At 43.4% G+C, this 13,487-nt stretch overlaps 1 protein-coding gene and 1 long non-coding RNA gene across 5 annotated transcripts in view; one reads left to right on the top strand and one right to left on the bottom strand.

Moving 5' to 3' along the window:
• Positions 1 to 13,487, bottom strand: part of LOC131463603 (uncharacterized) — a 39,806-nt gene that overhangs the window by 18,394 nt on the left and 7,925 nt on the right. The window lies entirely within an intron of this gene.
• dtx1 (deltex 1, E3 ubiquitin ligase) overlaps positions 1 to 13,487 on the top strand; it is a 39,076-nt gene that overhangs the window by 21,154 nt on the left and 4,435 nt on the right. For 3 of the 4 annotated variants that reach the window (XR_009241072.1, XM_058635379.1, XM_058635380.1), the window contains 7 exons: positions 1,418 to 2,165; positions 9,189 to 9,250; positions 9,726 to 9,887; positions 11,607 to 11,668; positions 11,760 to 11,918; positions 12,463 to 12,624; positions 13,356 to 13,445. Coding sequence is in view for 3 of the 4 variants with exons in the window: in XM_058635379.1 (XP_058491362.1) it covers positions 1,418 to 2,165; positions 9,189 to 9,250; positions 9,726 to 9,887; positions 11,607 to 11,668; positions 11,760 to 11,918; positions 12,463 to 12,624; positions 13,356 to 13,445 (1,445 nt within the window). In the remaining variant the exon portion in view is untranslated. The remainder of the gene's footprint in view (positions 1 to 1,417; positions 2,166 to 9,188; positions 9,251 to 9,725; positions 9,888 to 11,606; positions 11,669 to 11,759; positions 11,919 to 12,462; positions 12,625 to 13,355; positions 13,446 to 13,487) is intronic. The other variant, XM_058635381.1, reaches the window with a different exon arrangement.

The following is a 13,487-nucleotide window of genomic DNA, read 5'->3' as shown; positions in this document are numbered from 1 at the left end:
TCCACAAACCTACAAACCCCTCCACTCATTTTCCACAACCATTATCCTCTGTGCACACTCACACCCCCTTCATTATCACCATGGTCCGTTAAATTAGCTGCGGGGAGGAGGTGGACGACTGTCCAAGAGTGTTCCAGGTCATCGTCATCTTCTTTAGCTAACTGCTGGTGCAGGACGTTGGTGCTGGTCAGATGGTTTGTGACCTCCGCGATACCAATAATATCATGATACAATGATTCTGTGATAATCAATGTATCGCGAGACAATCATACAGCGATACGCCCCGATATCGTTCTAAGTGAAGAAGGAGGAGACAGGAAGTATAGCGACGCCCCCCACTTTAGAAATATCAACCCTTGCCCTGGCATATCGATTATCGTATTGCACTTGCACGGTAACGTTAGAGTGCAGAGGATTGTGGGTATCATCTATCCTCTAAAGTATGGAATTAGATTTGAAGTAACAATAAAATGCCACCGCTGATCGATGTAATGACGATGACGTGTCGATACGTTTTCGTGATTATACCTTCATTAAAAATGTGTCATGAAATGGTTTATAAATATTATACTATATTTATAAAACTATAGTTTTACCAAATCATTATCTGACTGTGGAATAATCAGTTGGACACCTCATCGGTAGTTTGATCCGTCTACTGCACGCTGGACAGTCACAGTCAGTGCACCGTAATTGTTTTTTACTAATTAAAACAAGCTTTTTGATTTTCTGAATATTATGATTTCTGGTTCCATTTCTCAATCCTTAAAAGTGGAAAACGTTGGTTTGTGGAGAAAATAAGACATCGTTTTGAGGTTTGGGAATTTTCTAGGCCATACAAATCGTCTTAATCGATGATGAGAATAATCGTTATTAGCAGCCAGTGAGTCGGTGTCATCTCCAGCACGAGGACTAATCCTCCGGTTGACTTTGAAATCATTTCATTTAGTATGTCAAGTTAAACCTCAGTTGTGAAATCGTTTCTTTTCTTATGCATTTCCATAAATGCCTGTAATGCAGTCAGACATCAGGTGGCCCTCACAATGCTTTCACTTTTCGGGAGCTGTAATGTCGTATATCTTTAATTACACAACATCACGCCACGTCACAGGTGAATGATCCGTAATAAGAGTCTCTTAGTGAGAGATGAGTCAGAAACTAAAGTCAGAAACACATGATTGTGATCGTGGGGAGAAACACACACGGCCGGTGTGAACAAACGCACTCCAGTGAATGTCATCGCAGCTGTGACGCGGTCATAGGCACAAGGTCACAGGAGTGCTGCAGGTATCACAGCTGTGCTCATATTCAGTACAACAGCATGTCATACTGAGTGTATTCTATGGGTGCAACTCAGTTTTCACAGACGATGCCAGAGTTGTTGTCCTCATGTTCTCCTTTTGTCTTCTGCTTTCAGGCACCATGAGGCCAGTGCAGAGGAACTTCTACGAGCCCTCGTCTGCCCCGGGTAAAGGCGTGGTGTGGGAGTGGGAGAACGACAGCGGCTCATGGACGCCTTACGACATGGAAATTTGCGTGACCATCCAAAACGCCTACGAGAAGCAGCACCCCTGGCTGGACCTGACCTCTCTGGGCTTCTGCTACCTCATCGACTTCAACAGCATGTGTCAGACCAACAGGCAGAGCCAGCGCAAGCGGCGTCTGCGGCGGCGCATGGACCTGGCCTACCCGCTCATCATGGGCTCCATCCCCAAGTCGCAGTCGTGGCCCGTGGGAGCCAGCTCTGGCCAGCCCTGCTCCTGCCAGCAGTGCATCCTTGTCAACAGTACAAGAGCTGCGTCCAACGCTATTCTGGCCTCTCAGCGGCGAAAGCTCTACGGAGCAGCGGCAGACAACGCAGTAGCTGCAGGAACCCTCACGGTAGTGCGACAAAGCAACACCTTCGCTGGGACCTCCCTCTGGTCTTCGACATCCGCTTCCTCCGGCACCAACAACAACAACATTAGTGTGGGAGGCGGCCACGCCAAAGCCGAACAGGTGCATTTGCCACTGTCCACTGCCAACTTCCCCTGTTCCCCCGTGATGCCGTCGCTTTCATCCGCCCATGGCCACCACGCGCTCACCATCAACGGACAGAACAACCTGAACCGGCCGGGCACCCAGCGCATTTCCATGGGCACTGCCAGAGGAGCGATACCACCAGGGTAATCATGCATTTTTCTCTGCAGTGTGAGATTGCCTGTTGTTATTTATAATGCTCAGATTCTGTTGAATTTACAGCTCAATTGAGGCAAAGAGTGGATGTGTAAAAAAACAAAAAAAAACAAAGAGACACAATCCCCCCTCTCTTCTTATCTGCTTCACAAAGCCTCAGCCTGTGTGTGTCCCATCAGTCTGTCTGTCTCCACTTCTCTCTGCTGATTTATGACTGTTACTGTTGGGTACCGTTCATAATTCAACTGATGCGGTATTTGTATCTGGAATTCGGTACCAGTACCAAACGGTAGCTTATTTCGGTACTTTTAAAATGTTTATCAGTTGTAAAACTGAAAGTCTACACTTCTCACTTTCAGTTTTTATGTAGAAGCTTCGAAAAACCTTACGTTATTTCCAACTACTTATTCACCTGGTTAGTTAGCTGATAATTAGCTTAACGTGTCGATGAGGTGGATTCATCGCTCATTACGTCGCCAACGTTTGTAGCTTGACTGGCTCCAGGGATGTTGCTACTAGCACTGCTAGCAGTAGTAGCAGCGGTCGCCACTTTCCATGAGTCAAAAACGGTACATTCTTCAGCTTTTTAAAAAAATCCCATATTTGAACAGGTGCCTCACCAGGTTTCGGGGGTTTCCCCGGCCCGGCTAGCATTTCCCGTCGCAAATATTACATTGAGCCGCTGTCTGCGTCTAATTGTGTGAAATGCAGCAGCACTGTCGACCACTGTCGGCTCAACATTATTGCTGTCGTGCTCTTGTAGTCTCACCGCAACGCGTAGCTCTCACATTCTCGCACTCTCCCGTACATTTCAAGCACCAAAATTTGGCACCGATTCATTAAACGCGAACCAATACTCGGTAGTACCGAAGCGAATCGCTACCAAGTACAAAAAGTACTGGCTTTCGGTACCCAACCCTAATGACTGCTGTTGTAAAATGTTCAAATCAAAACAAACACCACGACAGTTTTCACCTGCAGCCAGGCTCTGATTGGATGATACTCGCTGTCAATCACACTGGTGTCCACTCATGCTTTATCCTCTATTTCCTGGGAACGAAATTTACAAAAGTGACATCCTGTCCTATTGAAGGACTGAAACCAGTGGTTTACACCAGTAACACCTCGGGAAAATATGTCCTGCTCTCATAAATCCAATAATGAGCTGATTACTCTGAAATACTGCAGCTCTTCTGCATCATTGTGATGCTCGTGATTTGAACTCACGGGTTCCATTGATAATAAGATGTGAGAGAATCACGTTTGTAGTAGCTGGTAGCTGGAGTAGCTGGATGTGTGTGTGTGTGTGTGTCTGCTGTTATGGTTTGAGGTTCTGGTGAAGCTGTGGAAACTGGGGAAGAATGAATAATGGATCAAGGAAAAATGGGAGTTTCAGCACAGCGCGCTCTGACCTCAGAGCGATTCAGCAAAAGAAGTGTGTCCAGCCTTTTAACCAATACATCGCTTCCCTATCCTGCGTTTCTTTACTAAAATAAACCCTCTCCTGATCTAATTTGATTCCATTTTGTTCTGGCTGCTCATGGGGAGAGACACACTTCCTGGTATGTCGGAGCATTACTGTCCTTTTGCTCTGTGGCCTAATTCTGCCTCCTCCCTGAAAGGAAATGTTGGGGGGTTTTTTTATTGTGCAAAACAGAACGAGTGGAGATAAATGTGTTCAATCCCCAAATTAGTATTTAATAAAATGACAAAAAATAGACAAAATAAAATAAGTAAATGAAGATTACAGTGTGAGTCATGGAGACGGGGACTGATAGTATTGTTTGAACATAACAATAATTATTATAATACTAACAATAATGAATAGGGAGATGTGAGTGATTTAAACTTGTTACTAAAAAGTATTAATGTTTTAGTGTCTATATGAAGTAAGTACTTGGAAAATTTTTTTTGTATATCCTGTGGTTATTATGGTTTGGAGTTGTGGTCGTGTACGTAGCTTCCATTAGTCGATGAGTGCTGTTTGGGTTGTGAATATACTCCAGGTCTCATCGGAGCTTTTAAGAGGAGTTATTTGTTCTGAAATGTGTTTTTTTTTTTTTTAGATTTCCACTTCTGAGAGATTACTTTTCTTGATGATATTTGGAGAAATGAGAAATTGGGTTATTGTTTTAAACGTGTAGGGTTAGAGGTGATCGTCTGCGCTCGTGTACGCAGGTGTCGCCGTCATGTCCTTATAGCAGGCGATGCTTTAAGAGAAATGTGACTCTTTCACCCGGCAACACAAAGGCTTTTATTTGGAGAGGGAGACAGTGAGAGAGACAGAGAGTGAGAGAGGAAGAAACGGGGGTGAGGTGGAGTACAGCCGTTCCCAGGCGAGTGGCTCGACTCACAGGATGAGTGTGGTTAACATACACACAGCAGGACATGAGAGCACTCACACACATTCACGCACACACACTGAAATGTGAACTCCCTCGCAGGTTCCCACAAGCATGCTACACACCGATAAGAACCCACACATAAAGTAAAACATCGGATCTGTTTTTCACACACCCACCCACCCACACGCACTAATATAACTGTTGGGTGCAGGGAAGGGATTTGGCACAATGTGGCTTGTTTACAGGAGATTGTGTTGGTGATTTACTTCAACAAACAACCCTATTTTTTCTGCTACATTAATATAAACGGCAATTATGATCTAGTATATCATTGATTTTATCTGCGAAACAAACATCATTTGTGTTTTTCAGCCCGTGTGTCATGGATGATGAAGGCTGCGGATTCTTTTTTTTTTATTATTGTGTAAAAACATGCACACGGCTGTTGTTGCTTCATACGTCTGTGTAGATATTAGAAGTGGTACCGTCTGCTGGCCCGTGTCGCCACTTCCGTGACAGTGCAGAGCCTCCCCTTTTGTCATGGCAAGTTAAATACTACAGTAAGAATGATAACAGAAAATCCATTTATCCACTTGACTCTTCTATAGAGTAGTTTTCTGATTACGACCAATAATAATTATATTTTAGCATTCAAAAATATCATTATGGTTAAAGAGCTTCTACATACTGGTGTTCACTGTACGTCACGCAGATGTATACAAACAGTGAAGCATTAATATTAAATACAAATGTGAAATATAAAACTTGCAGTACTGTGCAAAAGACTAAATACTTTAACCTGTATTTTCTGGCTGTTTCCAATGAAGTGATTAAAAAATAATTATATTGTATCGTGGTCAAAGACATTTGCACAGTCGACTGTGTATAAAATAAAAATGTAATGTAAAATGTAAAGTAGCAGCAGTTTATATTGATATAAACTGCTGCTACAAAAAAAGTAAGTTCTGAATTAATTAAGATGCAAATTATTAGGTCAAACATTGTATCCTCAGGGAAAAAAAATGTCTTAAACATGACACAACACACGTCGTCATGCAAGTTAATTCATTAAATAATTATTCATCACATGAAATAACACAGTTATAATGTCACTAATGCGATGAAAGATGGAGATAATGGTGATTCTTTTGTTCATTTTATTTGTCTGTCGAAAGACGATAAACAGAGACAGTGTGGTTGAATGTACCCAAAAAGGATCTCTCATGATCTGCGGGGATTTTTCTTCAGTCGAAACCACATCCTCTCGTCTCAGGAGTTTAGATGAGATGCTGCTTATCTTTTGACAAAAGAAAGTGAATCGCTTTGCTTTCTGTGAAATGACTAAAGGTGACGAACGGAGAGGGGGGCGAATGAAAGGTGAACGGATGAAGCCCAGTCTCTTTTAGACCAAAGCCAAAGATTCGGAGTGCGTCGCGTTGTTTACACGAGTTCACGAGCTCCTCGTGTTGCTCTTCTGGAGTTTTTAACTCACTCCCCTTTGGCTGCGGAGTGGAGATCATTACTCGTGAGCAGGCTGCCTCGCCGCTCTGCTCTGCTGCTTCCCCCCGTAAGACCAAAATTAATATTGAAATGAATGAATAAATCATGAGAGCTCATCTGCACCGAACTGGTGCAATTTGGAAATTTCTGGGTGTCATTATTGCTTATTCTCAGGGCATTTGACACACACGCACACGCACATTTACAAACACACGCACACAGAACGTCCAGTACGGACTCCTCAGTACGCAATTAAAGCACTGAGAACTTAAGGACGTACAGTATCTTTCTCTGCGGCCTCCCCTTCACTGTCTTTATGGTGCATAATAAACAGATGAGGTGATATCAGTCCACCGTCAGCACTTTTCCTAACTTGGCCTAATGTAGTCTCTATTTGGGGAATCACATTGCTCTCAGTCTGATTAAGTCCTGCAGGCAGGAGGAGGTTCCCCCAGGAAAGGACGGATTAGAGTGAGCAGGAGTCATGCAGAGGAGGGACAGATTTCCCCGTGCCCTGACCCAACAAGGGCACTAATTAATGTCGTGTTACGGCTTCGCAATGAAGGAAACTGATTTCTCATATAGTTGCATCAGTTTTAGTTCAAGAATGATTACACGGTTTTAAGATACTCCTCATTCTACTAAACAGGCACCACTTGATGATCAAAAGGATCAGAGAGTTGAGGTGACGAGGTTCTGTCTGGTTTCCACGAACGCGGCCCCTCAAGGTCTACACTTGTTTACGCCGGCGATAAAAGACCCGAGTGCGAGCCCACGGAGCGCTGCTGTCGAGATTTAAATCAAATATGATTCAAGAGGAGGAATAAAAAGAGAAGAAAAAAAGTGAAAGGCCTGGAAGTCATCCCGTGTTAAGGATTGTCAGTGGAGTGTGAGGAGATGGCATGTGTCATAAACCCCCCCAGTGCTCGGGGCTCAGTCGGGGCAGACGGGGTCAGTGCCTCCAAAACAACAAGAGGAAAGAGCTTACATAATACATAATGAGATGGAGGGTGGCACATATGTGTACACAGGTTTACATAGATGTACACAGGTGTACACTGGTGTTTACTGATATCCGATAATACGCTTTAGATAATATTGTGCATCTCTAATCTAGATATGGTCAAGACGACGTGCTGAAGTTCAAACCGAGCGCGGTGATGGTTGCTAATGCCAAACCGTGTCCTCTGTACCTAATAATGTGGCTCTTTGTGAAACTATGAATCATGTGTTTGATCACAGCCTAAATTATTCATGCTCTCAAGTGTGTGTTTTGATTTAACTGAGGCTGAAGGTCACATCTCAACGAGAGAGCGGTGCGTCTACGTCAAGGCCGTCCCCTGCTCACTTTCTCACAGTTGATGCTTGTGTGCGCGATAATGCGCTTGTCGCTCACTCTGCCTCCCACATGTTCCGTCGGTGAAAACAAACTGTCCTCACTCAGATAGATGGAGCCGTCTGCCAAGTAACCCCCGTGACTCACGGCGACGTCTTCACTGACTGATGAGCAGCAGCTGTATGCGGGGAAAGTATCAAGTGCATAGGTTTTGTAACAGCGGCGGCAGGTGAGCTCGCTGTGGTTGGAGGTGTGAAATCACTCGAAACTTAATCTCAACACCAAAATCAAACCGGAATGAATTTGACTTTCCTGACGTGGGGATGTTAATAAAGTGTCCTTTTATTTTGATTCAGCTCTCCGGTCCACTGGTGTGAGACAATGGTGTGAGACAATGGTGTGAGACACCTCTCTTTAACACTGACTGCCTCCCAGTGCAGAGGCGACGGAGCTACAGACGCTCGAGGACAAGCGACAAGTCTCATTTCCTTACATTGAACAGTAAACAAATACAAATTAAAATGTTGCATAATTAGATTTAAAGGTTGGAATATTTTAGTTTCTACAATAGCAAAAATTGCTGTGGGAATAATACACAACTCCTTATATGGACATCCTGGGGGTGTGCATTTATAGGTCACATATTCAGGCTTTAAAAAATGTGAGACACTGGTGTGAGACACGGGTGTGAGACACTGGTGTGAGACACTGGTGTGAGACACTGGCACAGTTTTTGTCAGGCCTCATATTCCTTCATGTTATTGCTCTCTCAGGGCTCAGGGGCACAGGCTCTGGCTAATATAATTCCTTGATGCGGGTGGTTTGTGGAACCCTGTATAGCTGCAAGGCCAAAGACAGTGCTTTATGGTCAAAGATCAGAGAGATTCAAAAAGGTCCACGTGTTCACTGGTGTGAGCGTCTGTGGCTGATAAGCCGAGAACTGGCCTCTGCCTAACTCTACTCACATGTCCTTTCTTATGCAACTCGTTTAAAAAGCAAATGATCCAGAGAAAGATGTGTTAGAGCAGGAGCTCGTAACTCACATGGTCACGTTTGCATTCCATATTTAATTGAAAAAACGCTTCATTTTGTGACTTCTGCACAATTGTTGCTACTTTATATCACAACTAAAAATGTGATATATATAAAATAAATCACAACACATAAGAAGACGCCAAAGAAAACCACATTTTTTAAAGCCTGAATATGTGACCTGTAAACACACCCCCAGTATGTCCATATAAGGAGTTGTGTATTATTCCCACGGCAAATAACCACGTGTGCACCTGTATTGCTATTGTAGAAACTGTTCAAATAATCCAACCTCTAAATCTAATTATGCAACGTTTTAATGTATTTGTTTAACGAGACTTGTCGCCTCTGCCGCTCCGTCGCCTCTGCACTTGGAGGCAGTCGGTGTTAAAGAGAGCGACTCCGTGTCAGATCCTGAACCGCGCGCGAGTCAACTGTCTGCGTTTGCCACAAACTGCAGCCTCTTTCCAAATGTCATCCCGAATCAGGCTCCGCTGCACTGCTCTGTACATGAGTCACGGTGTCTCGTCCTGTTACTGTCGTCCCCGTCTCTGTGGTGAAGCGCATGTGACATTTTAACTTGAGGGGATTTTTTTTGTTTGTCTTTTTTAATCTTATCTTGGCTTGTGGCATAAATACCATAACTGGCTGCTTTTTTTTTTTGTACAACAAGAACAAAATAAGCATTTACAGTCACATTTCTATAACGCTTTCTGTCAATGTACGTTATAAGTGGGTCATTAGCTCCTCTGTTTCATCGTTACTGATTGATGTCCATGTGGACTTCTTCCCTGTGCTAGTGTTCCTGCCCTCCCAGTGAAGAATCTGACCGGATCTGGACCAGTGCACCCAGCACTAGCGGGTGAGACGACGTCATTAATTCATATATTATTGTTGAAATGCAGCATACAGTAGTGTGGCATTGTTGATGAAGGTGAATCAAATGTTACATAACGCAGCATTAAAGGTATATTTCACCGTTGGAAAGATGATTGTCTATTAAAACTGGGTCATCTATGGTATGTAGTAGGAATGTCAAATAATATATGAAGCGAGTGCCTTCTTGGCCAAGAAAGGCAGAAAAATGCAATTCTGGCTCATGTAGATGAACGACAACAACTCCCAGAATGCACGGCGCTGTCTTCAAGCTTCGAAGCAGACAGTGCTAGTTGTGTAGACACACAAGGGAGAGAAGTACAATTTTTTTTTAAATACTCATGCAAATCGGTGAAGTATTCCTTTAAATTAAGTGCTTTTTACGCTCAATGTTAGATGTCTACTCATATTATTTTCACTTTTCTGTGTGTGTTTGTGTGTGTGTTGTACATATGCATCAGGTATGACAGGTATCCTGATGTGCGCTGCAGGTCTGCCAGTTTGCCTGACTCGGGCGCCCAAGCCCATACTGCACCCGCCGCCCGTCAACAAGAGTGACATGAAGCCCGTGTCGGGGATCAACGGCATGCGCCGCAAAACCAAGAAGAAGCACCTGAGGAGAGGTAAGTCCATAACTGCGTTTTAATATCCATATGTGTGTTGCCATAAATCCAGCCTCGGCCAGTGTTGCTGAGAATCCGTGAGGAAAATCTTCCCCGTACTTTTCAAACTGCGACTATAAAACATTTTAGACACAGACAGGTGCAGGCGAAGGTAATTAACAGGGGATTGTTGCACGGCGGGGGGTTTGAGATGCGTCGTGGTGTGTGTGCGTGGATCGTTTTTGGCTTGAATAAGTGCCGGTCGATGGAAACCGTGGAAACCACGGGTCTCCCGAGAGAGTCTTTGTCCTAATTGATCAGTGAGGCTGTTGGGTTTTCATCCCTGCACTATACGTGTCCTCTCGGTCAACTCTGTTTACTCTGCATACACAAGGTAACACTTGTATTAACGGAGCTCAACATTTCCTAGAGAAACTAAATTTATAGAATAGGGAATAGTCCATATATATATATATATATATACATACATACATATATATATATATATATATATATATACATATATACATACATATATATATATATATATATATATATATATATACATACATACATAAATAAATACATATATACATACATACATACATACATATACATATATACATACATATACATATACACATGTATATATACATACACATACACATACATATATAAACCCTATTCAAAAGGACATGTCGTTTGTCTCCACCTCATTTGGCTCCTGTGGACACTAAATGGCAGGCGGTGATATTTTTGTTAATTAAACAGAAAAACATTTATTTTTCTTCTTATTTATTATAATATACCGTGGTTCAGCGGCAGTAGTAGGTCGACTCGCTGCCTCCGGTCTATATAATGATTCCAGTAACACTAGTAACAACACTAAACCCCGTAGGGCCTCTGGGGAGCATTCAGTAAGTGTGCTCCCGCTGCCGACTTTAAGCTTGCATAAATAGAGAGGTGCTGCATCAGGACATAAAATCTGTGCCATGTCAATAACCGGGAAATGGAGTTATTCTAATTCCTCTGGGCGTCATTAACATTAACATAATCAGTAAGATTCACCTTTTTCTCTCTAAATAAAAAGCAGAATGTATTTGCAGCGTAGGTAAATGAGTGGCGCGTTCGTGCTGAAAGAGCGCGCACTCATGCTGGACGGCTGGGAAGGAAAATGGAGACGCGGTTTCTACTCGAGCTGGGAGATTTATCCCACTCTGCTTTCTGTACAGAAAAAAGGTCAGAGAGGCTTTTGCTCTGGCTAATAAAGCCATCAAATTTCAGTCGCTGTTCAATGTTTCTCCTCCTTTCTGCTTCCTGTCATTATCCCTTAACTTTTTTGGTTGATGAGCTGCTCTTTCTCCTCTGTTCTGCTCACTTGCTGGAACTCAAAAGCACAAACCAAGGCTTTGGGGGGGAAATGAGGTTGCCTTTAAGCGTATTAGGGGGGTGTAAGCTGTGGGTCTGCTCTCATCCATGAGAGCCTTTGGTGCACATGGGGATTAGAGAGGCTGGCTGGTGTGTGCCAGTTTAAAGGTGACCTCCTCTTTGACATCACGTGAATGCACACGCACAGCTACACTTTTATCAGGGGAAAAAGAAAAGCTGGTATCCAAGCCCGAGTGGCTGCTGAAAGTCTGTCATCAATCTCGATCGATCTATTTCATATTTACCTGTGGTGTGAAGATGTAAGTAAGTGACACTCTATTGTCTGATTGCCCCCCCCCCTCAAATGACAAGGTAAAAACCCGGAGGATGTGGTGCGGAGATACACAGAGAGGATTAAAGTCATGCCAGACGAGGTAAGAGATCGCACAGAGACGCCGTCACCATTCCACTGGAACGGTAAATGAACAGTCGGCTGAAATATTTTTTTGCTTTTGCTGTTCCAAGGACTGTACCATCTGCATGGAGAGGCTGGTCATGTCATCCGGCTATGAAGGTGTCCTGCAGCACAAAGGCATTAAGCCAGAGCTGGTAGGCAAACTTGGCAAGTGCGGGCACATGTACCATCTGCTGTGCCTGGTGGCCATGTACAACAACGGCAATAAGGTGAGTACGAGCTCTTGGGCCAGACGTCGTTACGCTGTCACTCCAGGCTCAGAAGACAAACCCCCGCGTTTTACTGAAAACGATTGGGCTTTAACGTTGTCATTATGTGGCAACCGGTGGTGACGTCGCCACATGTGTGATTTGGAGTTTAAGAGCTTTAAAATTAGGTTTTAAAATGTGAAATTCTTCACGGTGGCCAAAATGCCAGACGTCCTCTATCCAAACATTTATGCAGCGTCTTTATTTGGATTATCCGCAGATCCGCACTTTTGTGTCAGTAAGAAAACAGCTCAATTATGAATGTATTCGGACTAAAAACTAAATATGAGAGGCAGTGAAAACAAGAAACATTACAACTCTCGGTAACACATTATATTAAGAACACATATTCACCATTAACTAGGTCCTTACTAACATAAGTAGCATACTAGCCCTTTATTAGTCATTATTAAGCAAGTATTAACATTTTCTACATAACCTTATTCTACCTCTAATAAGACATGAATTAAGATTTAATAGTTACTTTATTTCTTCTCTAAACCAGGATGGCAGTCTTCAGTGCCCAACATGCAAAACCATCTATGGGGAGAAAACAGGCACTCAGCCTCCTGGGAAGATGGAGTACCACGTCATTCCCCACTACCTGCCCGGCTACGCAGACTCCAGAACCATCCGCATTGTCTACGACATTCCTGCTGGGATCCAGGTGAGATGTTCCCCACAAAACTTCACCAACACTAACTGGCCCTCGTTAAAGTTAAAGTATGGACACCACTGTCTTCGGAGGATCAGCAGGATGGATTTGTAACCACAATTACCAATGAATGAGAATTATTCCAGACAATCATCATGCTTTTCTGTTCAGTAGTTAGCTGTAGGCGACTGGACTTTTAAGTTTGAAGATGTTTCACCTCTCATCCAAGAGGCTTCTTCAGCTCTGAGGCTTCTTCAGTCCTGAGGCTTCTTTGAGGCTTCTTCGAGGCTTCTTCAGTCCTGAGGCTTCTTCAGCCTCTTCAGTGAAATGTCTTCAAACTTAAATCAAATCCAGTCGCCCACAGCTAACTACTGAAGATGACTATGACCTGGATGACTGAGAACCTTCACTGACAAATGCTTTGCTGTCATTATTATTATTATCCAATGTTAATTAAGAATGTGTCTCATTTGGGGGGACATGAACATCTTATGCACTCAAAACAATACACAACATTCATTGAGTAGTGAGGGCCTTCAAAGACAACCTTCTAAAATATGACATGGAAAGAGATAATTAGATATGTACAATAGCATCTCAAATGATTTTTACAAAGGGCATTGTAAGCAATTTGAACAATAAAGCTCACCCTGTGGTTGCCGTTGACATTTCATACACAATTAAGTCTTAATTGAAAGAGCAGGAGTTGTAATGTTTGTTTCTCCCATCAACATTCTCTCCAGACCAATGAGCATCCCAACCCCGGCAAGAAGTTCAGTGCGAGAGGGTTCCCTCGACACTGCTATCTCCCTGACAACGAGAAAGGCAGGAAGGTAAGCGGTAACGCACACATGAAAGTGTCTTTAATCGGAGAT

Source organism: Solea solea, chromosome 8 (assembly GCF_958295425.1).
Source record: "Solea solea chromosome 8, fSolSol10.1, whole genome shotgun sequence".
Lineage (NCBI taxonomy): Eukaryota > Metazoa > Chordata > Actinopteri > Pleuronectiformes > Soleidae > Solea > Solea solea.
This window is presented reverse-complemented; position numbering and strand designations above follow the sequence as displayed.